We start from the raw sequence: 26,594 nt of genomic DNA on the forward strand, positions 1-26,594 counted from the left end.
AACCATCTAGCCTCGTAAGCCCTTAGCCCAAGTTGTTTACTCATTTGCTCATTCATTCTCAGTTGATTTTGTATCTCCACCTCTTTTCGCCTCTCTTTTCCCTTCCCCTGGCTCAATCCCCCTCTTGGCCCATCTCAAATTTTCATTAGATTGAACATCGTAAGCATCTTACATCGCAATATTAATATAAAATAACAAAAAAAGGGCATGGGGCACTCAGGGATGCTGTAATATTGCCCTATTGTTTTTTTTTTTTTTTTTTTTTTTTGTAGGACCACGACATACAAATTAAATATATACATATAATGATATAAATATATATACTCTGTAGTAGTTTTTTGGAGATAGCTTTACAAATATATTATACGATTTACCCCCCAAATGACATTTTAAAAAAAAAAAAAAAAAAAAAAGTTCGAAACTGCACCAAGTGAAGTTAATATAAATGATTATAGTACTCATTCTTTCTCCTTGTAAAGCCTTGTCTAAAGTGATGACACTTGAAAAGTAAGGGATCAGGTTGTAAGAGCGTCTAACGAGCGGAGAGAACTCAAATCAATCTTCTAAACAAGAGCCATATTTGAAATGCAATATATGCTGGTAGTGGATCGACGTCTTTAAAAAAAAATAAAACAAAATAAAAATAAAAAAGGGCCCGTGGAGAAGCAGGGTTGATTTCTATTTATCTGTAATCAGAAAGCTGACTGCTCGTAGCCTGTCATCTTTGTCACGCATCGGCGATTGAGAACCTTTCCGGCAACTCTGTACCTTTTGAATTAGCTACTTTTCCCTTTATTACTGTCCATCTTAATTCTCTATTATTTTCTTTCTTTTTTTTTTCTTTTGGAGTAAAGAATAATAGGACACATGGTCCTTGTCTCCTTTGTGTGGACTTATTTGATCGAGAGTCAGACAATAAAATATAAACAAAAGCACCTTATCCAGTTCTCTTGAACAAACCTTGCAATGCACTTTGCTCACACGACATTTTTTGGTATATCGATGTCATTCTATTCAAACAATTTATTTTTTAAAACACGACTTCATACAACGCGATAGGGTCTCAGGGAGGAAAAAAAAAAAAATAAAAAAAAATAAAAAGAGCATTGGATAGGACGAGACAGAAAGAAGGACACGCGAATGAAATAGGAAAAAAAAAACCTATTTTTACGCTATTGTCCCCAGATTGGATGCTTGAGCTAAAAAAAATCCATCTTCTCTCTGCTCTCATTTTGCTCTCAATCCTTTGTCTTTTTTTTTTATTTATTTACAGTTTATATTCCAGTGCGCTTCTAATCAACTCTCTTTTTTTTTCCTCACTCCTATTAGAAAGCAAACAAAAAAAAAAGTCTGTGTAAAGAGGCTTGTTGTTGATCAGACCAACAAACGAATCTTGAGAGCACGAGAATGAGCAATATAAGCGAGAAAGCGACTTGGATATGATACTCTCTTTTTTCTCTAAAAGCATACAGATCGCCTTTTTTTTATATTTATTTAACGATTGTTGTTTGTATGCTAAGGCGATGTTGCGCTAAACTAGCATGAATTACAAATATGTTTTTTATTTTTGAGCCATTAACTCACCTCTTTCTTTAAACATCGTTCATTGCAATAAGGCTTGTACTCGGGTCGGTTATCCTTAACAATTACATCAACATAAAGGCAACTCGAGAGAGCAGGAATGAAGGAGAGAGAAAAACGGAGAAAGGGAGAAACACATGTAACCGAAACAAAGATATTCAGGTACACGGGTATACTTTAATATATTACGTCTCACTCTACGCTCGCTTTCTATCCTCTCATCTCCTGTTGTATTGAAATCAAAAAATCTGCGCTCCTTGTCATTATCATGATTTATGTGTCTACGTGAGAGAGAAGTTTTTTTTTTTTTTTTTTTTTTTTTTCCCTAGAAAAAGAAAATAGAAAAGGACTAGTGCAAAAGCTCTCTCTCCCTCTGTCAAAAGAAGGGCGATCAATCATGGCAACCCAGGCTTCAAAATGTCATGGTGCATTCTTGCTCTCTTTGTTTTTCTTTTCTTTTTTTTTATACGACTGCATCAAGTCAAAATTTTACATGGTAGTGCTCATCTCCGGATCTTCGCAACCGTGCGGTGGTCGATGGTTTCCTAGAGTAAAAAGAAGAGTCTTTGTCTTAAAAGTTATTTATAAACATTCCTACAATGGTTTAATAATTATCCGTTACAAGGGAAAATATAACAACCTTAAATGCTGGCCGTGAGTTGCCTTGTCTAGGAATAGAGACGCTTAGAAGCTTTCTTTCCCCGTTATAATTTTTTTTTTTAAATAAAAAATAGGACGCACACAGAGTCTAGCGTAATTCTATCAACATGTTAAAAAAAAAAAAAGGTTTTTTTTTGCGGTGACTGAAGGACGCGATTGTTGGCGAGACTTGACTCCACATTATTTGACTGTCTTCTTCGTAGTTTTACTAAACCAAATGGCTCCAATCACGCGTCGATATCATCGATAGTAATAGATTCCAAGGCTGTCCAATAGCACTGCTCCATCAAAAGGTCAAAAAAATTCTGCGTGACTGGCCATTATGGCGCGAGAAAAATCACCATCCTGTCTAACACAAAGTTCAGGGACTATTTTCTAACTGTCACTTTTTTTTTTCCTTCTTTTCTACTTCATTCCTCATTCATCTCCATCATGTTCGGGACAGGACTCTCATCTGTGGCGAAGCGCAGCTTTACGACTTTTAAACCTGTTATCTCAGCAGCCAAGGTACAATTTTTACACCACAGAGAAAAAGAAAAAATCTTGACAATTCAACTTGTTTCCAATAGAGGCAGTTCAAGGAAAACAATGTGTACATTTTTAAGCTCTAAGTCAATGATCTATTCTTTTTCTGTTTCCATAATTATTGGATTAATAAAAAAAAAAAAAAATTAGCCTGTTGATGGGTTTGTCGGTGCTTTGGGAAACACTCCTCTAGTAAGTGGTCGCATTCTTTCCACCTCGTTTTTATCTTTTTTTTTTTTTTTTTTTTTTTTTTTTTTTCCTTCGCCTTATATTAATTTCTTCCTTTACTTTCAAACGTATATTTGCTTGATTAGATCCGTCTCAGTAAATTAAGCGAGGAGACCGGAAGCAACATCTATGCTAAAGCTGAGTTCATGAACCCTGGTGGATCTGTCAAGGATCGTGCTGCTCTTTATGTCGTCAAGGATGCTGAGGAGAAAGGTAAAATTGACTTTAATAAAATAAATGATAGTAACAATAAAACGATTTTGCTCTGGAGCTACTTTTTTGTACTGACTTTTTTTTTTATTTTACTTTATTTTATTTTATTCTCCTTATAATGCTTGTAGGCCTTATCAAACCCGGCGGTACCGTTGTTGAGGGAACTGCTGGTAACACTGGAATTGGTCTTGCGCATGTCTGTAGAGCTAAGGGCTACAAGTGTGTGATCTACATGCCCAACACCCAGAGTCAGGAGAAGATCGATCTTTTGCGTATGCTCGGTAAGTATCGGAAATGAAAACCGTTTAAAACAAACCCTTAATCGTCAAATTACGAGTCTAGTCTGTACTTCCAATCATTTCAACTGCGCGTCATGATCGCCTCTCCCAACTTTATCTTCCGTTTTTTTTTTTTTTTTTTACTCTTCCTCACCTTTGATTTCTTCTGTGACCTCTTTTTTTTTTTTTTTTTTTTTTTTTTTTTTTTTTTTTTTTTTTACTTATTTACCTTTTTCATTTTGTCTTAGGTGCTGAGGTCTATCCTGTTCCAGCTGTGGCCTTCGATAATCCTCAGAATTATAACCATCAGGCTGCTCGACATGCTCAATCAATCGAGAACGCTGTCTGGACCAATCAATTCGACAACACAGCTAACCGTCAAGCTCATATCGAGACCACAGGCCCTGAAATCTGGAAGCAATTGGATGGTCAGGTTGATGGTTTTACCTGCTCTACTGGTACTGGTGGCACTTTGGCTGGTATCGCTCGTTTCTTGAAGGAGAGGAGCAACGGAAAGGCCAAGATCTTCTTGGCAGATCCTCCAGGTTCTGTCCTTTACAGTTATTTCAAGAGTGGTGGACAGTTAGTAGAGCGTAGCGGAAGCTCTATCACTGAAGGTAAGAAGCTTTTTTAAAAAAAAAAAAAAAAAAAAAAAAAAATGGAAAAAACTTTTTTTTTTCCTCCTTCCTGTTCTTCCGGCGAATTTCCAAAAGTATTCCCATACTTAAATAATACATTGTGACCTTTTTTTTTTTTTTTTTTTGTTGCTTATTAGGTATTGGTCAGGGACGTGTCACTGACAACTTGAAGCCCGATATTGAGTTGATCGATGATGCACTTCAGATTCCAGATGAAAAGTCAATTGAGATGGTTTATCGCCTGTTGGATGAGGAAGGTATTTATGTGGGAGCATCATCTGCATTGAATGTAGTTGCAGCAGTAGAGATGGCCAAGAAGTTGGGACCTGGCAAGAACATTGTTACGATCTTGTGTGATGGTGCTTATCGTTACCAATCCCGCCTCTTCTCCAAGAAGTGGCTCGAATCCAAAGGCCTCACAAACGCTATCCCTGAGCACTTGAAGAAGTATGCTACCTTAGAGTAACCGAAGAAAAAAGAGGAAAAAAAAAAAAAAAAAAAAAAAAAAAAAAAAAGCATGCCAATTTCATTTAGAGTTTTATCATTAAAAGTAACTGAGTCTAATTATAAATAAAAATAAAAAATAAAAAATAAAAAATAAAAAATAAAAAATAAAAAATAAAAATAAAAATAAAAAAAGCGTTTATCGATCTTTATTTATTTTATATTTCATTTTTGTCTATCCTAATTGCGTAAATGTGTATCATGGTGTCAAGGTATGGGTAAGGATAAGAGTAAGTGGAGGAAATGAGAGGGATCAAGGGCAGGGAAAAGAGTGAGTTAAAGGGAATTTTTTTTTTTTTTTTTTTTTAATTTGATCCAAAGAGTCCCCAGTTTTTGACTTGGAAAGATCCGAGCAAGGTACGGAACCAAAGCTCTGCCTCTTGAATGTCACCTGCATGAGCCACTTCTCTAGAAGAACTAATCTCCGAAATTTGAAGGGGGACATTGTATGAGATCACGATATCGGTTTGCTGAAGGGGCAAACGGATGACGACCATCATGATCTGGACTAAATTGCGTGCATCTCCTCCAATGGCTCGAGTTTGACGTTCGTTATACTTTGCAATACGCTGCTGACCAAGTAGAAGATAAAGCTTTGCCTCAATACTATTAAGAAGGGAAAAAGAAGGAAGGTAGAAAGAAAGGAAGGAAAGTTGAGGAGGGGATGTTGGGAAACGTTTGAAAAAAAACCCAGCAGGCTCTAGAATTATAAAAGAGAAAAACTTACGGCCATTGAGGAAGTTCTGAATTACTGAGAACAGACACACTTTGAACAACAGAAGAATCTTCAGCATCATTGTCTTCAGCCAATTGCTGATAATGGTATCTAATAGGCCATATATTGATACAAAGATGCATATATATACACACACATTCATACAAAAAAAAAAAAAAAAAAAAAAAAAAAACAAAAGAGTTACTTTCCCATCAACCATCAATCCTGAAGTAATTTTGTCCGCAAAGTACTTTGCATTTTTTTGTGTTAGTAATGATTAAAAGAAGGAAAAAAAAAAAAAAAAGAAAAAACTTACGCAGCACAAGCGTCATCTGCTGTATCAACCATTTCCAAAATCTCAACAATAACACTTTGATCTTCGTCTGCGTTCACGAACACCTCTTGATGATCTGGAACTTCACGAAATTGGCTAATTAATCAATTTTTTTTTTTATTTCATTATGCTTAGAACTCTTTATTATCATAGCAATAAGCTAAATAAAATAAAATAAAATAGTAAAAGTAAAGATAAAAAGAAGAAATTCTAACCTGATATCATCAAACTTTGGAGGAAGATTCAAAGTAATGGCACCGCCAAATAATTCTCGTTCAACAGTGGCCATGAGAAGAGGAAATGAAAAATAAAAAAAATAAATAAAAATAAGGTCTGGAAGGGAATTGAAAATAGAAATAAGAATAGAAAATAAGATGACTAGGAGTTGTGTGAAAGGAAGAAGGTTATGAAGGTGAATGTAAAAAAAAAAAAAAAAAAAAAAAAAGAATGTTTTTAAATAAGCAGAATTCCTGTAAATTATAGCAGTCACTTACCGCTGCATTTAAAAAAAATTGACTTTGTCCTGCCGCTGCAGATATGAGGTGGCGATGCAAGGAGGCGCAATGGCGCATTTATTATTACATTATCAGAAGAAAAAAAAAAAAAAAAAAAGAAAAGAAAAAAAAAAGAAAAAATAATAAAGAAAAAAAATTACATTATAATACAAAGCGTTATTGTCATGCACGACCCTTGAGGGTACAGCGCCGACAATACCATGTCTTGATTATATCATCCTCGCGTACGCCCACGCACCGCCCATGGAACCAGACCTGACACGAGTCACATGCAATCATGAATGAGCCGTCATCCAGTGTTGGATTGGAACAAATACAATCAATCACTTCCTGGCTATCATCCTCTATGGCTGCTTGGTAAGGAGCTGAGTAATCACGAGAAGCCCCATGTAATGACCCGTGTAGCCCATTGGATGATGATGAAGTCGAGTTATGGTGATGGTGACTCTTGTGGTGTTTATGGTGTTTATGGCGACTACTACTTCCATCTTCATCATCACTGTCACGTCGATCACGGTCACGATCACGACCGCGATCCCGATCCCTATCTTTGGATTTGCTCTTCTTTTTCTTCTTCTTTTCTCGATACCGTGCTTCATCATCATCATCATCATCTCCAAAATCATACTCTCGTGATGACTTTTTGGATTTCTTATGATGCGACGATGATCCTGACAAGGATGTGATAGAAGACGACCTATGGTGATGGCGGCCCGATGAAGGATGTTGCCCATGCTCTCGCTTAATAGAAGATGGAGAAGTCTCTTGATCTCCTGTAGAAGACATTGAAAATTTGAACCGAATCTTAGGTGCTGCTGGGACAGAGGGGGTTGTAGGGGTGGCTGTAGAAGGCGTTAGCTCCTTTGCACTGTTAGCGCTAGGCTGCATTGAAAGTGGCAGCTCTGATAGAGAAATTGGTTTCGGAATTGGCTTTGGTGTCGTCCGCACCACTGAAGGCTGCTGCTGCTTATAATGCTGTTGTTGTTTCTGCTGCTGCTGCTGTTGTTGCTGTTGTTGCTGTTGTTGCTGTTGTTGCTGTTGTTGCTGTTGTACTGAATTAGATGGAGTTATCGGAGCTGGCGTCACGCCTGCAGACGAGACTAAAGCAACAGAGGGCGCTATCCTGCCGGTGCTGCTCTCAATTTTAATTGGTACGAGTGGGGTTACCGTAGACGTAGGTACCGGTGTTGAAGCCAGCGGTATCGTCGTATGAACACCATTCACATCAGAGAGAGGATTGACAACCGTTGGCGTAGAACTTGAGCCATGTGCAGCAAGTAAAGCTGCTGGATCAAAATTGGATCCTATCCTGGACAGTATGCTGGGGTTGATAGGCGTAGCACTTGGACCATTCGTCGAGATTGTTGAAGTTGATGTTCCCAAAGGTGCTGTTTGTGAAACTATAGCCGCCGATGCAGATGTTGGAATCTGAGCTATTGGATCTGTGGCTGTAACGCTCGACTTCCGTGACCCTGGTTTCTGTTTGCTTCCAACCCCAATTGTGCCAGAAGAGACCCCGATGGTATTTGGGACAGCCGCAATATTATTTTGAGGAGGATAAATGACAGTTGAAAGTGAGGAATTTGAGAATGAGCTCTTCCTAGACCCAGTCGCCACATGTGTTCCTATAGTGCCTACAGACGACACCTCTCCTGTCGAGTGGAAATTCGTGTAAGACGCTCCGTTTACATTCTTATCAGTAGGCACCATTGGTGACATGGCATCCTGCACAGACACTCCTGAATTCGCGAATTTGTTCATAATGGGAGGAGGTGCTGATTGCTGCAAAAGAGACTCAATCATTCCAGAATCTGGGGAATTAGAAAACAAAGTTACTGATGTTTCCCCTGGTCGGGCAATTGCAAGAGCTAGCCGGGATTGGCTCTTAAGACGCCTTGGATAGGCCAAAGAGTTTTGTGAGCTGTCCATGAGGCCCATAAGTGTATCCGAGAACAATTGCTGTGCCTTTGGAGACAATCCAATTCTTGGTTTTGTGGTTCTAGTCCTTGGTGTAGTTGCTTTCAAAGGTAATGCACCGTACAAGGGCGATAATGGGAGTCTGGACTCCATAAATGGCACGATATGTTTATAAGGATTGAAATCTTTTTGTTTGGCGGTTTTGGTTGGTTGCGCTAAATTAGTGACCGCAGTGTCCGCTGAACTTTGAGATGTGCTAATCGAGAGCTTCATCAAGTCTGGCTGAGCTGCATCTTCTTCTGCTTTGAGAGACCTGCTAGTCTTTGTGTCCAGTCCAGATGCTGGTATCTCATTCAATGTAGAAGCGCTATCAAGACTGCTAGCAGCCTGACTATTTCTGATCTCAGTTTCATCATTAACTTCTTCGTCCAATTCTTCCACAGGTAAATTACATCCTGGAAATGGTGGCATGAAATCTGGTATATGTGATGGTTTTGACTCTGGAATCCATTTAGGGCCTTTGACATGTCTTTCCAAAGTAAGTTCCTTAACCGTAGCTGCATCTTCATCGCTAGAAGCTTCTGGATACGCATATTCATCCTGCTCTTCTTCCGTCTCTGGTAGGACAAAGCCTTCTGGTAGGACATGCCATTCGTATACATTTCTGTTAGAAGTTTCTCTTTCTCGTCCATTCCAAAGGAGATCTATCGCATCCACATATACAAATGACGTTATAATGAATGTTTAGGACTCTTATCGTTACTGCGATACTAGAGTTGAAGCCTACATGAAGTCCTAGGACAAAGCAGAATACAATACCATTGATGACACGACCGGGATCGGCACCTTTCCAGGATGGCAACACAGGTCGATTAAACACGTTAGGTCCTGGCCCTGTGGTCGTTCCTGACGTATTGCTGACACCATTAGCGTTAACTCCGCCTGATGCCTGGCCTGTATCTTCTGATTCCGTAGTTATAGCTGCAGATGATGAGAATGGTGCCACAATGTTCTCTCCGCCATTTTCTTTGAGCCATTCCTTCAAATCTGATAACTCGATACCAAGGTCCGATAAGCCAAATGCAACATCAAATGCCGTGATCTGAGATCTTCCAGAGAGCTCTGCAAACTCCTTGGCAGACTCTGCTAGGTAGGATAGGTATTTTCCTAGACAATCCACCAGAACGGACATTGAGTTTGCTTGAACAGCATCGTATCCTGCTGCCTGTAAGATGTGAAGTGTTGAGATGCGGAGCACTGATTGACAAAAATTGGCCAGCGTGGATGGATCGCGTTCATGCTGATGGTTGGTAAATACGATCAAGTCGCTCTGTGGGTTGCGTTGTTGATGACGGTTTCCATTTACAAGCACGCGATCCTTGCGAAAAGGAGTGGGTGATTTGCGAAGAGAATAAGATCGTTTGATAGCGTTGGATGTAGCGGGCACTGATCCACTGCGCTCCCCTGCCTCTTTCATTGTAGTAATAGATTGATAATTTTGATGAAAATGAGAATCAAAGAGTGGAGATGTTGAGGCGACGGTGGACACAGGTGTCAATAGAGACGCGTGCGCCTAACCCTGGAATGCGTGGATGTTTAAAGAAGTGGGTTGATCGTTTGTCGATAAAGAGTAGTTTCGTGCTTCACTTCCGCTGCGCCTTTGACTAGGTCAAAGTGGCGAGGATATAAGGGAAAAATGAAAATAAAGGGGAAAAAGGAAGAATGCAGATGGAAGATTATATTGGCAGACAATCAATACAATATAAAAAAAAAAAGAGAAGGGAGAAAAACAGAATAAACAAATAGCTTTAGGAAATTAAGACGACACTTTTTTTTTTCATTAATAATGCTCTCTGCGATGCTGCAGCATCAAGAACAAGAAAGTGAAATAGAGAAATTGGACAACGGGCAGTTCTGCTTCTTGTCCAATGGTTGCTTGTGATTAACTCTCCTTGAAGCTTGGGTTTAGGTAAACATGTGACTTGCATGTTTGCTATCAACAGGAGATGGTCACATGATAAGAACGAATATTACGCACAGAAAAAGGAAAGATTTCGGACCTTCTTCACCATTCGCGGAAAACACCACTAGCAAACCGGACACCATGGCTGGAACAGAGGACAGGAACAGCGAGTCTAAATGTCCCGTGGACCATTCAACATTCAAACATTTTCTACCCAGAGATGCTACTCCCCAGTCTACACTCCCAGAGGGTCACCCAGCAGTGTCTACGACAAGTCCGAACGGCGAGCCTGCAAAGTGTCCTGTCTCACCAGAAGCCCATAAACATTTTATGCCTCGATCTGCACAGTCCTCTTCAGGATCGTCACCAATATCATCGGCATCAAACTCAATACCCAAAGACACTGCAACGACAACGCCTATGCTTATGATCGATCCAAAGAACAATATGCCTTCAAAACCAGATCAGTTTCGAGCAGCATCTCAACGTGTAGATCTCAACACTGAACGTGAATACAGCTCTATCCCTAAAGCCGCTACCTCTCCAGACCCCTATGGCGATAATAAGAACAAAGACGCTGGAGCACATAGTGCAGATCCCGATAATGACAAAGAAAACGTGTGGATCTATCCTTCGGAACAAATGTTTTTCAATGCGATGAAGCGCAAAAACTGGAGTCCACGTGAAGAAGATATGAAGTTTGTAGTCCCAATCCACAACATGGTCAATGAGATGGCTTGGAAACATATCTTACGCTGGGAGAAACTCATGGAAAAGTAAGAGACCGTAGAGCAATTTAAAAAAAAAAAAAAAAAAAAAAAGCTGGGGGCAAGGAATATTGATTAACCAATTGATCTTTTTTTTTTTTTTTTTTTTTTTTTGGTGGTTTATTAGCAAATGTGGTGGTCCCAAGTTGGTCAAGTTTGAAGGCAAACCAAAGGAGATCACCCCAAAAGCACGAATTCGTTCATGGATGGGGTAAAGTCTACGTGAATTTGGTTCTAGTTTTTAGATCTGGTGCGATTCTACAATACTGATAGCTTTTTTTTTTCTTTTTTTAAAAAAAAAAAAAAAAAAAATAGATATACACTTCCTTTTGATCGACATGATTGGGTTGTCGATCGCTGTGGTAAACAAGTCACCTACATTATCGACTTTTACTCTGGCCAGCCCGATCCCCGCTACCCTGAAGCGCCTAGTTTTTACCTTGATGTCCGTCCAAAACTGACGCTGGATGGAGCATGGCAACGATTCAAAAAGTTTATGTTTGATTGAATAGAAAAAGAGAAAAAAGTAAATAGTAATAATAAAAATAGCTGTATAACAAAGCTACTTTGCTTCCACATGCCAATGCCATCTGTCAACGAGTAGTAGTTTGGAACCCTTTCTTGCTTCATTTCGCATCTAAAGGGAAATGACCATACTTCACTAGCGTGCTTATCATGATAACCATAAAGGAACCGAGGCTTTCACACTACTACTTTATTATTCGGTAGAAAGCCGTCGGTGTTTTGAATACACGATTAAAAGGCATTGTTGCTCCTTCAAGAGATCCTTTAATAGCACGGTTGGAAGGTGCCGATTGCCTTTGGAACAACCAAAAAAAAAAAAAAAAAAAAAAAAAAAAAGAGGGAGAGAATAAAGTGAAGGATAAATGGACCAAATGTTCTGGTGAATCAATTCCTCTTTCCTTTGTCTTTCTTCTTTCTTCAATCTAGGTGTTTTTATCATTATTGTCATCTTATGTTGACACCTCCTTTATTCTTCCATACTCAAACTCAGCGATATTTCTCCGCTTTATAATGGCAGTAAGACAGTGCTCCGCGAAGCTCGACCTTAATGCTCTTTACACGCCTTTCTGTAACCTGGTTTCAGGCAAACAATGTCTAGGCATCAATATCCAAGGATACGTGGTAAATGCCGTCCAATTACAGAGTAGCGGAGGACAGTCCGTCTTGCTGGAGGATTGTCACTCTATTGTCTATCGAATAGTCTATTTTGATTACCCGACCACATTGAGCTTCTTGCCAGGAGACTTTCTCACTCTCCAAAATATTAACGTAAGATAAAATAAAAAAAAAATGTGTATTATTATTTTCACTTTTTTATGCAAAGTTGTTCTTTACTGGTGCCATTTTTCTTAATTTCTTTTTTATTTCCTTCTCTTTCCTTTTACGTAATGATAATCAAAAGTATGTCCAAAGGGGTAGTTCTTGGGAACTAGTTGCTTTATCAGACTGTATGTATTGCAACATGGGATACTATGTACCATATCCTCCAAGGACAGATCGTTCTTCTGGCGCTAACAAGCGTAGCAAACAGATGTAAACGAACAAAGCGAATGAAAAAAAAAAAAAAAAAAAAAAAAAGTAGAGATAAAAATTAAAAAAGATTAGTAGAATCGTTGGCATGTGGGATCGAGAGACGCGTCTCGTTTAGTTATTCCTGAAAATAATTTTTTTCGTGATTATTTTAACACTAGCTCCGATGAATAGCCAATCAGAAATTAATATTTGGACTCTATTCAATGACATTTCGCCATCCGTAGTGTTGAACCTCAACCGCTTGGAATTCACACAACTCGTCGCAAGATGTTTGTATGACTAAACGGTACTCAGAAGGCAGATGACTTCTTCTTACTTGCTTATTCTACCTATTCATCTATTCATTCATATCTTCTCGACTCTCTCATTCTTTCCTATTTTTTTCTGCTCCACCACTGCTCTTCCACTAGCTTTTTAATTTGAAAAGGAGATTAAAACATAAAAAGGAGCAACAGAAAACTACTAAAGATATTGTTGTCATTGTGATACCATTCCGCTCAAATAAACTGTGGGATTATATTTATTTCAAATATGATATCCATTAGTTCGCAAAAATTTATAAACGATGCCGCAGAAAAAAGCATAGACTGTATAAACTGTGTCCGTGTAAAAGTAAAAATTAACCTTATCGTTGTAAACAGATCCATTGATAACCTTACTGTATCATTTGAGGGAAAGAAGGAGAAGGAGCATAGCTATCACGTCTTGTCGTTGTAAGGAGGATGAATAGGCAGAGAAGCACTTTACTACTGTGGAACAGACAGTGTGGACGCATAAGAAAAAAAATTCCCCTTACTAAGAAGCAATCGGAGGCTGCGGGGAGGAGAGAAAGAGGGATCTCCTCATGTCCCCCGTACTTTTCATTCATTATTTAGTACTTTCTCCGTTACTCTATTGTAAGTGGTAGTTACGTCTAGTATGTTTAGGGGAAACCCAATTGTAAAAACTGAGCAGGGTAAATAACGGCAAGTCAGAGCGAACTAAATCTTGTTTCTTGTTGGACCATCAATAATCAACAAAGAGTGTTTGATTTAGTCACCCTGCATCTTTGCATGAACATTAAACCATTAATGAATAGTGACCTTTAGTAACCACCTGCTACTGTTGGCCAGTAGCAATAATCCTCACCGGTAGATTTTGCAGTGGTGGTAAAAAAAAAATCGGCGTGGCGCACCGTCACCCAGAAAACTTACATTGTTAGTGATTTCTGATCTGACGTACCGGCATATCAGGATTTTTTTATATTAAGTATATCATACTTCTACTGGTAGGCTAGCGGCGCGTCGTGCCAGCCAAGTCCGCCGGTGAGAGTCACTGGTCATAAAGAGCTGCTTTGCTGCATAGTACCAAGAAAAGCACTACAATGGCAAAAGCATCAGACGCATTTACCTGGCTAATCTCCAGGAGAGATCTGTCTGATACACAGCCTTTTCCCTGATGTTGTAAACGCGACTGGAAGGCGCCATGCTCTTTAATGCTACGGCTTTTAAGGGATACAATTGATCCTTAGCATTCATAGTAGGCGCAACTTATAAGCGATATTATCCTATATGTATTTATTGACACGACTGAAGCCATGGCCGTTTAATATCCAGGAAATATTTTGTATATAAACCGGCGTAATTTAATGCCTTACTTCTCTTCAGCTGTTCAGCGTCTAGATTCTCCTTCCAATTCCCCATTATCTAAGTTTAACACCTATTCAGGCTCCTCATTAAAGCTTTTCATTCGAGTTTCCCATTAGTATTTGCTTCCCTCACTAAATAATGGAGGACGAACAAGACCTTGCTCTCGGGCAGCCCTTAACAAGGTTTTCTGAGCTCCAACCTGGCGAGCCGCGCAATGGGATCAATATCCGGGGATATGTAAAGGCCAAGTTTCCAGTACAGGCGGATGGAGCAGTCATCATCTGGATCCGAGAAGTCCGTTCCTACGAGATGCGATCTGTGTATTTCAGGAAAGAGCCTGACTTGGAAATTGGAGACCTTCTCGTTCTCTGGAACGCCGACTACCGCTACAATGGCGAAGGATGGGATATAGTCGCTACGTCAACCAGCCTATATGATTACCACAGGTTTCCGATTGTAAACTAAAGCGGGTGCTTGGATTAACAGCCGTAGTAAATCCAGGAATACAGTTTACATCATCCAGGCCAATAAAAAATAAAAAAAACAAAAAAAAAAGCAAATGAACCTGCTTTTCCCAGACGGTTCTAGAAGTAATACATATAGAGGCACGTAAAGCTTAAAACATGCTTATTCTTAGACTCAAATATGGTATTTATTTTCAATTTTCGATACACGTTTCTGGAACTTCAAAAGCCAGTTATACTGTAAAATGGTGATACACGAGCATTTAAAAATATTAATATTTGCATAGATGCCTTCTTACTTTAAAAAGAGCCGACTATATGTCCCATCTTTAGGGTCTACAGCGGCATATTTACTATCAAGTACACACCAAGCAGGTGGATGGTAGTTCCTACTTTGTAAAAGTGGATAAAAGTCTTTAACAGTCCATTTACGTAGATTCTCCCGCTTTTATTTTTCCGCTGGCCTACGTGTGTCATTAAAATGGTTAACGTGCACTATGAAAGCCTCAGTCGACCCCCCAAACCCCTGCTCCCCAGGATATTTAAGCCATAGTTTCATATTAATAGTAATAGTAATGGTAGTAGTAATAAAAAAGAACTCTCTTGGATTTCGATCCACAAGCCCAAGCTGGCCATGAATATCGATATATTTGTATATGTCCCCGACAGTTGATGAGCTGGAGTCCACAGCCAGAAACAAGCATACCAACGATATTAAACAAATGTGGCTTCTCGTAGATAATCAAGATTACTTGCCAAACGTTCAGAAAGGATGGACGGTCTAGAAAGAAGTATAGTTTGCTTTAATTTTTGTTAACTCTAGGTTATTCATGTCAGGTTATTGATCCTACGTTAATGTTTTTTATTTGATTATTCTAAAAGTTCATCCGTGGGCCACCTCATCCGCCTATGGTTACCACTAATACCGGAAAGGGGAACACAGTGAATCACCTCAAAAGTGTGGCTCAATACTTGAGGAACACAGTGACCATTAAATGTTCCTTAGAAAGGAAAGGTGATTATTTACTGAAACCCCCCCAGCACATTGACTTGCTCCCAATGCCTGACTGAAAGTTATTTAGTGCTCTGAATACCCTTAAAGACGTGGTTGGTTATGAACCAGACGGAGCTCTGAGCCTGAAGAGAAAGAGCGTAATATTTCGGTTTCTAGCACATGCTGGAAGAAAGCAAGCACAAACTTATTGTCCATAAAGCGCAAACTTATTGTCCAAATAGCATAAATCTAAATGCACACAGGCTTGATCTTTCATCCTTGATGTAAAAAAAATATTCACAATCATCTGCTCTTTCCCCATTGCCATTCCCGTTTCCATTCTCAGGGAACCTTGTTTGACTGATTTTGTCTTGAAAAGCCATAAAATAGCTGCCAATCGCCACATGGACTGCTACTACTCATTCACGGGCAAGATAGACGCGTCGCGTGTAACTTTTGATTTCACGTGACAAATCAGCCTACTTAAAGTTTTTTTTTTTACAGCCAACTGAATACTTTACCGACCAACTAAATACTTTACTCTTTTCCCAACCAACAGAGTACTTCACTTTTCCCTTTCCCAACCAACTGAATTCGCATTTGCTCATTCAGAAAAGAAAATGCATTCCATCGTAAAACACAAAGAACACTCAGACAATTCTACTAGAGCATGACATTCAAGTGTCAAAGAAAACAACGAAATGAAAAGAATCAAGGACAAGAAGAAATAGAAGATAACCAGTATAGCATGGCAAGCTCGAACACAAATGTAACTACATCAGTGAAGTGGCTGCACCATTATCAACTGTTATGGCATCACACTCCGTTACCACCTCAGGACTTGTCCTCGTCACGTTATTATCAAAAAGACCCAACCAAATCCAATCAACAACAATATTGGTGGCAACAGCAGTGGAGCCAAGGATGATGCCACCAAAACCTTGGTAGCTTTTACTTCTGCATCAAGTGTCCCCCGTGCTAAAGATATTATGAAAAAGCTACACCCCAATGATGCCGCCGTTGCAATACAGCTAATGATGCGTCGTCGTCCTCGTCGTGGACACGATCATTTAAATATAACTACGGCAATCCCAACCGAATGCACAGAACATTTATATGTGATCCAGCAACTTCAAGCACTTTCATTTCATCTTATTGTCCTCTCCATCATCCAATGCTACCAAAATGGAAACAGTATGGAAACCTCAACCAGACATTGTGTCCCAGGCAAAAGATACCGAGGAAGCTGCAAATCGGATCGAAATGGCACGACTGTTATCCATATGCATTCTTCTCACGATACAACATGAACAGCCTTATTATCAACAGTGGTATCATCGACATCAGTTAAATCCACTGCTGACATGGAATAAAAAAACATCAAGAATTTGGCCCAAGGCTGTCACGCGCTTGACCGGTAAAATGTGATACAATATTAGATTGTGTTGTCAATATATTCATAGTTCTCGGTATATTAATGCTACATGCTGTTGAGGGCATCAATCTCGCCAGAATCATTCCCTCTCACATTAATTACCTTGGGAGCTATGCTAGACGGATGGGAGATTAGGAGGAAAAGGTCCTTGATGTCTGGGATATCCACGCTTACTTATAATCTCACCAAAAGTTCTGTGTCTTGCGTTCATAGGCGGTTAATCGCAGTTTGGTTTTCGTATGCCCCTTGAAGAACGTAAGCAAAAATGCCTTTATGTTTTATATTTGATACTCATCAATTTACCCTTTTTACTTGTCCGAAGGTAGAATGACGCCTAGCCAATGGATGCTATTGCAAGTGTGTCCACAAGTCCTTGGAGAAGTTCATTGAGGAAACTCGGTTCCATCCAGGACAGATTTATTCCTAGCGCTCTTCACAAAAGTAGCAGAATTACTTGGTGGAGTTGGCTTTAATTGCCTTGACAAGCTCCTGCAAGATTGGTTCGACAATCTAATCGGGTCCTTTCGGAGCGGCATCAAAGCAACTCTATGTTTTTGGTTATTTTGACGAGACGCAGGATATGGAGAGGGGAGGCTAAATACCAGTGTATTAATAACGACAACACTAAGCGACCAATACTATCAGCATTCTTTCATGGATTGGAGAGTTTATCAGAGGATTTACCACGAATTTGCATAGTTCCTTGCGGGATAGGCTTTTGTATTTATGATCTTGCTTGGGTTAAGAGAACTGGCAAAGCTTCAAGGAATATCGAGAAGTTCTCGATGACTCGAGATTCAAGAGTGCAGTACCGTTTCCTAGATGGGATAATCAAGCAAAATTCCGGACATACTTCAAGACACTTGTACGATATTTGGAGAAATAAGTTTCTCAAGCTCTGCATCAAAGCTGAGAGGCCATTTTAATGATCAAGCAATCGAAATGCTATATGCTTGGTCCTATGGTCGTCTCCGTCCAATGATCACTATAATAGAGAACGTCATTGGGCGTGCCGATGCAGGCCTTTGGAAGCAAGAAATCAAGGGCCTGGTGTGGTCGCTCACTGATCCAGGATATAAAGAATCTGGTAACCTATGCCATGAGTAATCTAGGATTCTGAAGCGTATTAACAAAGGGGATGCAGCAATTAAAACCAGTGCCGACATCAGGGAAACCTTCGGTCGAGCCGTAAAGAATAGATTACTATATAGTAAAGACTTGATATTGGAGTACAATGAGCCTGTTCCGGTCGAGGCTTCGTTTGCTCGAATTGTCGTTAATCAAAGGAAGAAGGAGTTTACGATTGTCGTTGAGCCAATAGCATTTAACTTATTTGAAGTGGATGACCCTGGATTGGTTAAATTGGTTAATAGTGTGTTGCTAGACGCCCCTATGTCTGGCACAAAGGGCACACATTTTGAGTATTTCAGTCCCGCTTTGTTAACTTCAATCTTCCAGAATTATAACAACGAACGAATTCTTGGATACTCACTGTAATAAAGACTCAATACATGAATTCAAGTTAATCTCGCTTTTTTTTGTTTCCAAAAGAGAACCCGTCTGGACCAGATATCGTCTTTGTATTAGAATCGGAGGGTAAATACTATCCTGTTTCCGTACAGTCAAAAATCGGCGATAAGGTCAAGAATTAGGGATGCCCACAATACAACTTGCCATAATTGCATCAAGGAACATCTCTCATCACCGTCCTCTCTACCCGGTTTTTGCTCGAATGACATATTCTTGTTCCTGTTGTTTAGGCCTTATTTATCACATTGCCTTATCATGTTGTCTTATTATGTTGTCTTATCACGAACAGGGTGATTATTCAGTAGCTAAAGTCATAGAAGCCCCTGTCATCAAAGACAAACGAATAGAAACGACGTGCTCAATATTAGCTTGCTGAACTTCCTTGAAAGTGCAAGGGAATCCCTCAGGAAGTCAGAATTGACTCGAGTTGTGGAGGATGAGGGAGAAGGAAGCAAGCCCAAAGAACCACGGGCAAGGAGCACATCAAAGAGAATTGTCGATAAAGCTCAAGCTATGGAAAATAAGAGAGAGCTGAGCAAACCCAGCGGATCAAATAAAAGAAAAAGTGCATGCGGAGGACGACAAGCCAATAGGTCAGGCAGGGATAAGAGGCCAAGGAAAAAGTGGCGATCGTTTCTTTTACTTCTTTTTACTTGCCATTGTTTATGACAATGGCACAGACACAATTTTGTAATATAACACTAATAGATAAATTAAATATCGCTATTCAACAAACCTGAGCAAGGAGAAGTGAACACACCAAGCTGATTGCCGCAGCTGCATTATCGGAATTTTCTTAAGTAAGTGGCAAGTTGTTTCTACTGTCTATTCCTATCTTTCTACCCATTGGTTTTGTGTTGGGGCCCGACACGCCATTCCAGGTCACATCAGAGGAGCATCCGATCAAGCAAGCATCATTCAAGGAGATAATCGATAATAATACTGGATCCTGCTTGAAGAGAAACCGATCAAACTTCGGAGAAAAGTGACAATATCACATTCCTCTGTTTCATGGTCCCAGGCGGCATACACGTCAAGCTTAAGATTCAGAAGCTCGTTATCAACAATGGTCAGAATGTTAAAGCAACACCTAGATATTTAAAACATGCGGGACAGTATGTCATAAAAACTCACATCAATACCGCATATGCAGGAGGATCGCCGAGGTTCAAGCATGAAGAAAAGAGTCGAATGTCAATCAAGTGAAAGGAATTTTGTCTTGTAATGAAAATACCATATCTATTGAGTATTTTTTACAATCGTTCATCCTTTATGAACGAAGCCATCGCTATCCGCTTACCCTTTTGACAAACGGGATGGCGCTTTTTAATCGGTCCTACACACACACCCAAATCACTAGCCTCATTTTTACCAATCATCTCTTGCCCCATCATCTGCATTGCCATCTATTAGTCTAACATTTTATTATTCTAACATTTGAATCTACTCAACAATTCTCGTTTCCATCTCTCTGACCTTATTAAGCACACTATCTTAATTAAAGGTAATTAATTGATTAATTAGAGCATGATGACTCTTTTTACGCGAAGTATACCATCCTTTTTTCTCATTCCTCGTTCGTTCTCAATCAAATCAATATTCTAGTCTGGACTTAGAAAAAAAAAAAAGCCATTTTCTGCGGCGAGAATGGCAGAAAAAAGAGAGCCTTTCCCGCAGTGTGTCCGACTTGGGAATTTTTTCAAATTTAAAAAAGAGACCTCCAGCCAAAATGTCAACTTTGGTCCCAGCCTGAGAGAGAAGTGTCCGCAAGAGCAAGCCAGATTTGCCTTTCAGTACATGCATGTGCACATGAACTTCGTCCTCAGGCTGGTGACGAGCCTAGTGAACCGAGATCCAGGATCAATTTTATAGTGCTTTGCGGCTTGAACAACAACAATATTATTAAGTCCATTCTCAATACGTGCGTCTTCAAAGACTAGAGTTAACGTACAAATGTCCAGCTTTTTCTTTATTATATACTCTCAAGCAATGAACTAGACTTTATGGGGCAACTAATGTAATTGCAACACTTGCTTTGAAATCAAATTCATGGCCAGCCAGGATATCTACTTGATCATTATCGCCATCTTCTCTTTCTTCACTGTCATCCTCTCTATCCTTACTAGAGTTTGACGCGTCAAGGGCTTTTCTCTAAAGCATAATTTTGCTTAGATATCATCAAGAAAAGCATTGATACAAAAATTATTATTATATATAATATTATTCGTGTTTGAACACTTAGAATATCTTCAAATCCACCAATCAATATCTTTTCAATTTGATTGATGGCGAGAACATCATTGATAGGAGCATCAGTAACAGCTCCTTGTTCTTGGAATGAGGTGTTAGACATGTTCATAGTGGGATGAATGTGTGGTGAAAACAGAGGTGAGATGATGTATTAAAACAATACATGTTACGTCACACTTAGGGACCAATTTAATCTTTAATCGCATGGCATCAAGAAAAAAAGTTTTCTCACACACAGCCCAACCTTGAAATAAAAGAACAAATTTATCCTTTCTTCCTCTTCCTTTTCTTCCTTTATCCTTTTTTCACTTTTTTCTTATTTCCCTCCATTTTTGCTCCCTTCACACATCTTCTTCTCTTCCTTTTTCATTTATTCTAAGCCTTCATTCATTGCCTTTCCTTTCTTTTCCTTTCCTTTCCTTTTTTTTTGTCTTACACATTTTTTCATTTTTGTTTTCATACAGTGACCACGGGTAAGAGTAGAGAATAAACCTTTGCCTATTTAACCATCATTCTCCCTGCATTTCAACCACACTCACACTCAGTCCCACTCATCTTAATTTTCAATGGCCACCACAAGGAGCTCAACACAAAAAAACATGGCTGCAAATAATTCCACAGGGAGCCAAGCACAAAAAAACATGGCTGCAAATAAGCCTGAAGATGTCTCCACACTCAATAAACGAAAAAGAGTAAACCAGCACCCACAACGAAAAAAGCGCGCCATCCCACTGCTGCTGCAGCTGAACTGCGTTGTTGAGGGAGAAGCAACGTCGTTCCCAGTAGGGATTTCCTCCGATAAATCGGTCGGGATACTCAAGGAGGTCATCAAAGCAAAGAAAGCCAATGCATTTAAGGATATCGACGCTGACCAACTCACCCTCTACAAGGTTTCCATCCCTGACGAAGACAAGACTGTGGTAGAGTCAGAAATCGAGTCGAAAGAGGCTCTCGCACCCGCGTCAAGGAAGCTTGGGGACATATTTAATTCCAAACTTCCAGAGGAAACTATCCATGTTTTTGTCAAGCCACCACAGCGAGGTATATCTTTGGCTCTTGATGGACTGATTGTTGATATTTTCAGCTGATGAAGCTTGGTTTATATCTTAAACGGCCATGTGCATGATATCACCATTTGGTTTGTGCCTTGATAACTCAACGTTCTTTCTAATTATTTGCTTTTGATACTTAGCTCAGAAAAGAAAACAAGATGGAGTTTCTGGTGAGTGTTTTTGGCTGAGAACCTGGTTATTGATCATTTTAGAGTGATGTGCAATAAATCAAAAATATTAATTTTGATCACTTTATCTCTTTTATCAGAGTCACCCTCTAAAAAAGCTCGTCCAAGCATGGGAAACACAGGCCACTCTGGTGATCTTATGGATGCGATTAGAGAAGCAGGGCTTGCAACGAAAGGGATAGTGAATGGTGAACCTACCGTCTCGCCTCTCAACTCGAAAGAGAGGGTCAAGGTGCTTTCGTACATGGGGGGGCTACCAGTAGATGATCCTTACAAAGGCATTATTAGCGTGGCTCGCGAGCTCCGAAATTCTGGTGGTATCAAGGATTCCAAAATATTGACTGCCCCTGAGGGTTGTATCTTCCCTGTTGCCAGAACAAGGCATCTTTATATCAGAAAAGAATATAAAGAGCTTTATGACCATATTACATCCAGGTTAAGTACCCCTCATAAAACTGGTTTGAACCGAATGTTTGTCACTGGAACACCTGGAATTGGCAAGTCAGCCTTTCTGGTCTATTTTGCCATCCGCCTCCTTGCCGAACACGATGAGGAAAATCCACCGATTATTATTTTCCAAGAGAAGCAGGGTACCGAATGTCATGTTTATGGAGGAACAACTTGCCGACGTTCTGGGGATATAAAAACATTCCGAGATTTCCTTGCTCGGCCTGAAACGTGGTACTTAGTTGATAGTAGTGAGAAACCTCTACCAGATCAAGCCAGGACGATATTTGCGGCATCACCAAAAACTCTCAATGAGCAGTACGGTGAATTCGCCAAGGAAACTGCACGCTTTAGCTACTATCACATGTCACTCTGGAGTTTGGACGAGCTTAAAGAATGTGGAGCCAATGTAGAGTATTATCATCTAGTGGATGAAGAATTTTTGGAGGAGCTTTTTTACGACTTGGGGGGAGTACCAAGACATGTCCTACAGACCCCAGCCTATTCACTATCCATGAATCAAGAAAATATTGAGAGTGCTAGAGACTCTGCGTTTTCCCGCGTCAATGAGGCCATTAAATCACTCCAGAATCCAGCAGATCTTGTAAGCCTCTTTGCACGAGGAAAAGATGCGAGTGCATTTAGTGGTCGTTTACTCCATAGAGTCCCCACTTCTGACCATCTCGACTTCTACCTGGTGTGGGCATCTCGTTGGGTCGAATCACAGATTATGGAGAAATTAAAAGATAACACTTGGGTCGATGTGTTGGCGAACCTTGTCAAAGGCGGAGAGGATATAGCTAAAGGCCCGGTATTTGAAGTCTATGCTCATCACTTATTTCGACGTGGTGATATTAGATTTCCCTTTAGGGATCTCCAGTCAGGCGAAACAGGATTTCTTGATTTTCCAGCAATTCCAGAAGAGGTGTTTATCCGGACTTCAGAGGAATTATCAGGGCTCACTCAAGCAGCTGGCAAGTTGTTTGTACCAGCACATTCTAAATTCCCGTGCATTGATTTTGCATTGGGACCCAACAAGCTATTTCAGGTCGCAGTATCAGAGGAACATCCGATCAAGCAAGCACCATTCAAGGAGATAATTGATTATATTACCGGACCCTGCTCGAAGGGAAACCGATCAAAGTTGAAGGGAAGTGATGATACCATTTTCCTCTATTTTGTGGTACCAGGTTACATATATGATAATTTTAAGGTTCAGAAGTTTGTTATTAACGATAGTCAGGATGCCAAGGCAATACCTGGATACTTGAAACATGTAAGACAGCGTGTCATAAAAATCGACATCGAAGCTGCATATTCAGGAGGATCAGCCGGTACGAATCTGAAGAATTAAATCGAATACCAATCAAGTGGATGAAAATTTGTCCTGTAAAAGAAAAGCATTATACCTGTTCCTTGAGGATTTTTTACAATGGTTCATCCTTTATAAATGAAGCCATCATTATCCACTTACCTTTTAGACGAATAGATAGAGCGGTTTAATCCGTCCTCCCTTCTACTGGGGCATATAGAACTTTATAAAGCCTGTGATCATCATGCGATCTTGTGTGCAAGAAAGGGCAGATTTTTGTGATACTATTATCAAAGAGTTTTGTAAAAACGGATAGAGTTGAAGAATCCTGTGGAGAACCCAGTGAGAGTCTGATGATGAGACCCAAAACCATATTATTATCACCAGGACAGCTGGCATAGGAAATTGTCCTTTCTCGTATGCTTTGTCATCTGGATGCTTGCCACTTGCGAAAGACCCATCAATTATCATCATCCAAGGCGCCAGAACGTTTAACCAGGAGCTAGGATGACAGCTCCGCTCTAAAGACATAAATGTCGTTTTAGCCCCATGGTGCGTACACGGGATGGCAACCTGTGATCAATGAGATCATATTTGTTGTATGTTCGGCCAATAGTGTCAGTATGTGAAGGCGGCGCGTCTTGAATCTCTAGGCGTCCAGGGACATGGAATAAAAAAACATCAAGAATTTGGCCAAGGCTGCCACGCGCTTGACCGGTAAAATGTGATACAACATTGGATTGTGTCGTCAGTATATTAATAGTTCTCGGTATATTAATGCTACATGCTGTTGAGGGCATCAATCTCGCCAGAATCATTCCCTCTCACATCAATTACCTTGGGAGCTATGCTAAATGGATGGGAGATTAGGAGGAAAAGGTCCTTGATGTCTGGGATATCCACGCTTACTTATAATCTCACCAAAAGTTCTGTGTCTTGCGTTCATAGGCGGTTAATCGCAGTTTGGTTTTCGTATGCCCCTTGAAGAACGTAAGCAAAAATGCCTTTATGTTTTATATTTGATACTCATCAATTTACCCTTTTTACTTGTCCGAAGGTAGAATGACGCCTAGCCAATGGATGCTATTGCAAGTGTGTCCACAAGTCCTTGGAGAAGTTCATTGAGGAAACTCGGTTCCATCCAGGACAGATTTATTCCTAGCGCTCTTCACAAAAGTAGCAGAATTACTTGGTGGAGTTGGCTTTAATTGCCTTGACAAGCTCCTGCAAGATTGGTTCGACAATCTAATCGGGTCCTTTCGGAGCGGCATCAAAGCAACTCTATGTTTTTGGTTATTTTGACGAGACGCAGGATATGGAGAGGGGAGGCTAAATACCAGTGTATTAATAACGACAACACTAAGCGACCAATACTATCAGCATTCTTTCATGGATTGGAGAGTTTATCAGAGGATTTACCACGAATTTGCATAGTTCCTTGCGGGATAGGCTTTTGTATTTATGATCTTGCTTGGGTTAAGAGAACTGGCAAAGCTTCAAGGAATATCGAGAAGTTCTCGATGACTCGAGATTCAAGAGTGCAGTACCGTTTCCTAGATGGGATAATCAAGCAAAATTCCGGACATACTTCAAGACACTTGTACGATATTTGGAGAAATAAGTTTCTCAAGCTCTGCATCAAAGCTGAGAGGCCATTTTAATGATCAAGCAATCGAAATGCTATATGCTTGGTCCTATGGTCGTCTCCGTCCAATGATCACTATAATAGAGAACGTCATTGGGCGTGCCGATGCAGGCCTTTGGAAGCAAGAAATCAAGGGCCTGGTGTGGTCGCTCACTGATCCAGGATATAAAGAATCTGGTAACCTATGCCATGAGTAATCTAGGATTCTGAAGCGTATTAACAAAGGGGATGCAGCAATTAAAACCAGTGCCGACATCAGGGAAACCTTCGGTCGAGCCGTAAAGAATAGATTACTATATAGTAAAGACTTGATATTGGAGTACAATGAGCCTGTTCCGGTCGAGGCTTCGTTTGCTCGAATTGTCGTTAATCAAAGGAAGAAGGAGTTTACGATTGTCGTTGAGCCAATAGCATTTAACTTATTTGAAGTGGATGACCCTGGATTGGTTAAATTGGTTAATAGTGTGTTGCTAGACGCCCCTATGTCTGGCACAAAGGGCACACATTTTGAGTATTTCAGTCCCGCTTTGTTAACTTCAATCTTCCAGAATTATAACAACGAACGAATTCTTGGATACTCACTGTAATAAAGACTCAATACATGAATTCAAGTTAATCTCGCTTTTTTTTGTTTCCAAAAGAGAACCCGTCTGGACCAGATATCGTCTTTGTATTAGAATCGGAGGGTAAATACTATCCTGTTTCCGTACAGTCAAAAATCGGCGATAAGGTCAAGAATTAGGGATGCCCACAATACAACTTGCCATAATTGCATCAAGGAACATCTCTCATCACCGTCCTCTCTACCCGGTTTTTGCTCGAATGACATATTCTTGTTCCTGTTGTTTAGGCCTTATTTATCACATTGCCTTATCATGTTGTCTTATTATGTTGTCTTATCACGAACAGGGTGATTATTCAGTAGCTAAAGTCATAGAAGCCCCTGTCATCAAAGACAAACGAATAGAAACGATGTGCTCAATATTAGCTTGTTGAACTTCCTTGAAAGTGCAAGGGAATCCCTCAGGAAGTCAGAATTGACTCGAGTTGTGGAGGATGAGGGAGAAGGAAGCAAGCCCAAAGAACCACGGGCAAGGAGCACATCAAAGAGAATTGTCGATAAAGCTCAAGCTATGGAAAATAAGAGAGAGCTGAGCAAACCCAGCGGATCAAATAAAAGAAAAGGTGCATGCGGAGGACGACAAGCCAATAGGTCAGGCAGGGATTAGAGACCAAGGAAAAAGTGGCCATTGT

At 40.0% G+C, this 26,594-nt stretch overlaps 9 protein-coding genes across 9 annotated transcripts; 6 read left to right on the forward strand and 3 right to left on the reverse strand.

The window, feature by feature from the left end:
- Positions 1-1,978: 1,978 nt before the first annotated feature.
- BCR41DRAFT_371277 (hypothetical protein) lies at positions 1,979-2,491 on the forward strand (the record flags this gene model as incomplete). Its single annotated transcript, XM_022026585.1, has 2 exons — positions 1,979-2,235; positions 2,368-2,491. The coding sequence occupies 2 exons, from the start codon at positions 1,979-1,981 to the stop codon at positions 2,489-2,491; spliced, it is 381 nt and encodes a 126-aa protein (XP_021880540.1).
- A 135-nt stretch (positions 2,492-2,626) lies between these two features.
- On the forward strand, positions 2,627-4,605 carry BCR41DRAFT_337387 (hypothetical protein). The gene is made up of 6 exons (XM_022022069.1): positions 2,627-2,748; positions 2,917-2,958; positions 3,081-3,207; positions 3,336-3,488; positions 3,734-4,102; positions 4,261-4,605. Exons 1-6 carry the CDS (start codon positions 2,674-2,676, stop codon positions 4,587-4,589), a joined length of 1,095 nt encoding a protein of 364 aa, XP_021880541.1. The 5' UTR covers positions 2,627-2,673; the 3' UTR covers positions 4,590-4,605.
- Positions 4,606-4,932: 327 nt separating this feature from the next.
- Positions 4,933-6,083, reverse strand: BCR41DRAFT_387005 (hypothetical protein; the record flags this gene model as incomplete). Its single annotated transcript, XM_022027850.1, has 4 exons — positions 5,892-6,083; positions 5,659-5,772; positions 5,355-5,453; positions 4,933-5,233 (listed from the first exon to the last, which is right to left on the reverse strand). The coding sequence occupies exons 1-4, from the start codon at positions 5,963-5,965 to the stop codon at positions 4,933-4,935; spliced, it is 588 nt and encodes a 195-aa protein (XP_021880542.1). The 5' UTR covers positions 5,966-6,083.
- Positions 6,084-9,108: 3,025 nt separating this feature from the next.
- BCR41DRAFT_296403 (hypothetical protein) lies at positions 9,109-9,363 on the reverse strand (the record flags this gene model as incomplete). The annotated part of the gene is made up of 1 exon (XM_022020432.1): positions 9,109-9,363. A coding segment is annotated over one exon (255 nt), but the record flags the coding sequence as incomplete, so codon positions are not given.
- An 820-nt stretch (positions 9,364-10,183) lies between these two features.
- BCR41DRAFT_422687 (cytochrome c/c1 heme-lyase) lies at positions 10,184-11,385 on the forward strand. Its single transcript, XM_022030180.1, has 3 exons — positions 10,184-10,847; positions 10,966-11,049; positions 11,154-11,385. The coding sequence occupies exons 1-3, from the start codon at positions 10,213-10,215 to the stop codon at positions 11,344-11,346; spliced, it is 912 nt and encodes a 303-aa protein (XP_021880544.1). The 5' UTR covers positions 10,184-10,212; the 3' UTR covers positions 11,347-11,385.
- Positions 11,386-11,873: 488 nt separating this feature from the next.
- On the forward strand, positions 11,874-12,399 carry BCR41DRAFT_371282 (hypothetical protein; the record flags this gene model as incomplete). The annotated part of the gene is made up of 2 exons (XM_022026586.1): positions 11,874-12,131; positions 12,187-12,399. The coding sequence occupies 2 exons, from the start codon at positions 11,874-11,876 to the stop codon at positions 12,397-12,399; spliced, it is 471 nt and encodes a 156-aa protein (XP_021880545.1).
- A 2,744-nt stretch (positions 12,400-15,143) lies between these two features.
- BCR41DRAFT_371284 (hypothetical protein) lies at positions 15,144-15,558 on the forward strand (the record flags this gene model as incomplete). The annotated part of the gene is made up of 2 exons (XM_022026587.1): positions 15,144-15,266; positions 15,370-15,558. The coding sequence occupies 2 exons, from the start codon at positions 15,144-15,146 to the stop codon at positions 15,556-15,558; spliced, it is 312 nt and encodes a 103-aa protein (XP_021880546.1).
- Positions 15,559-19,299: 3,741 nt separating this feature from the next.
- BCR41DRAFT_387010 (hypothetical protein) lies at positions 19,300-20,106 on the reverse strand. The gene is made up of 3 exons (XM_022027851.1): positions 19,704-20,106; positions 19,581-19,664; positions 19,300-19,536 (listed from the first exon to the last, which is right to left on the reverse strand). The coding sequence occupies exons 1-3, from the start codon at positions 19,850-19,852 to the stop codon at positions 19,365-19,367; spliced, it is 405 nt and encodes a 134-aa protein (XP_021880547.1). The 5' UTR covers positions 19,853-20,106; the 3' UTR covers positions 19,300-19,364.
- A 4,622-nt stretch (positions 20,107-24,728) lies between these two features.
- On the forward strand, positions 24,729-26,336 carry BCR41DRAFT_387011 (hypothetical protein; the record flags this gene model as incomplete). Its single annotated transcript, XM_022027852.1, has 6 exons — positions 24,729-24,871; positions 24,917-25,295; positions 25,318-25,517; positions 25,575-25,802; positions 25,982-26,070; positions 26,250-26,336. Exons 1-6 carry the CDS (start codon positions 24,772-24,774, stop codon positions 26,334-26,336), a joined length of 1,083 nt encoding a protein of 360 aa, XP_021880548.1. The 5' UTR covers positions 24,729-24,771.
- Positions 26,337-26,594: the final 258 nt, after the last annotated feature.

The sequence above is a fragment of the Lobosporangium transversale genome (assembly GCF_002105155.1).
Source record: "Lobosporangium transversale strain NRRL 3116 chromosome Unknown BCR41scaffold_22, whole genome shotgun sequence".
Taxonomy (NCBI): domain Eukaryota; kingdom Fungi; phylum Mortierellomycota; class Mortierellomycetes; order Mortierellales; family Mortierellaceae; genus Lobosporangium; species Lobosporangium transversale.

Excerpts from the sequence above, each read along its gene's own strand:
- BCR41DRAFT_387010 (XM_022027851.1), bottom strand. The coding sequence starts at position 19,852 with ATGGCAATGCAGATGATGGGGCAAGAGATGATTGGTAAAAATGAGGCT. Across the intron at positions 19,665-19,703 it reads TTCATAAAGGATGAACGATT|ACAAAATTCCTTTCACTTGA; the intron begins GTAAAAAATACT and ends TTTCATTACAAG. Across the intron at positions 19,537-19,580 it reads CCTGCATATGCGGTATTGAT|GTGTTGCTTTAACATTCTGA; the intron begins GTGAGTTTTTAT and ends TTAAATATCTAG.
- BCR41DRAFT_337387 (XM_022022069.1), top strand. The coding sequence starts at position 2,674 with ATGTTCGGGACAGGACTCTCATCTGTGGCGAAGCGCAGCTTTACGACT. Across the intron at positions 3,208-3,335 it reads CAAGGATGCTGAGGAGAAAG|GCCTTATCAAACCCGGCGGT; the intron begins GTAAAATTGACT and ends TAATGCTTGTAG. Across the intron at positions 3,489-3,733 it reads CGATCTTTTGCGTATGCTCG|GTGCTGAGGTCTATCCTGTT; the intron begins GTAAGTATCGGA and ends ATTTTGTCTTAG.
- BCR41DRAFT_422687 (XM_022030180.1), top strand. The coding sequence starts at position 10,213 with ATGGCTGGAACAGAGGACAGGAACAGCGAGTCTAAATGTCCCGTGGAC. Across the intron at positions 10,848-10,965 it reads TGGGAGAAACTCATGGAAAA|CAAATGTGGTGGTCCCAAGT; the intron begins GTAAGAGACCGT and ends GTGGTTTATTAG. Across the intron at positions 11,050-11,153 it reads CGAATTCGTTCATGGATGGG|ATATACACTTCCTTTTGATC; the intron begins GTAAAGTCTACG and ends AAAAAAAAATAG.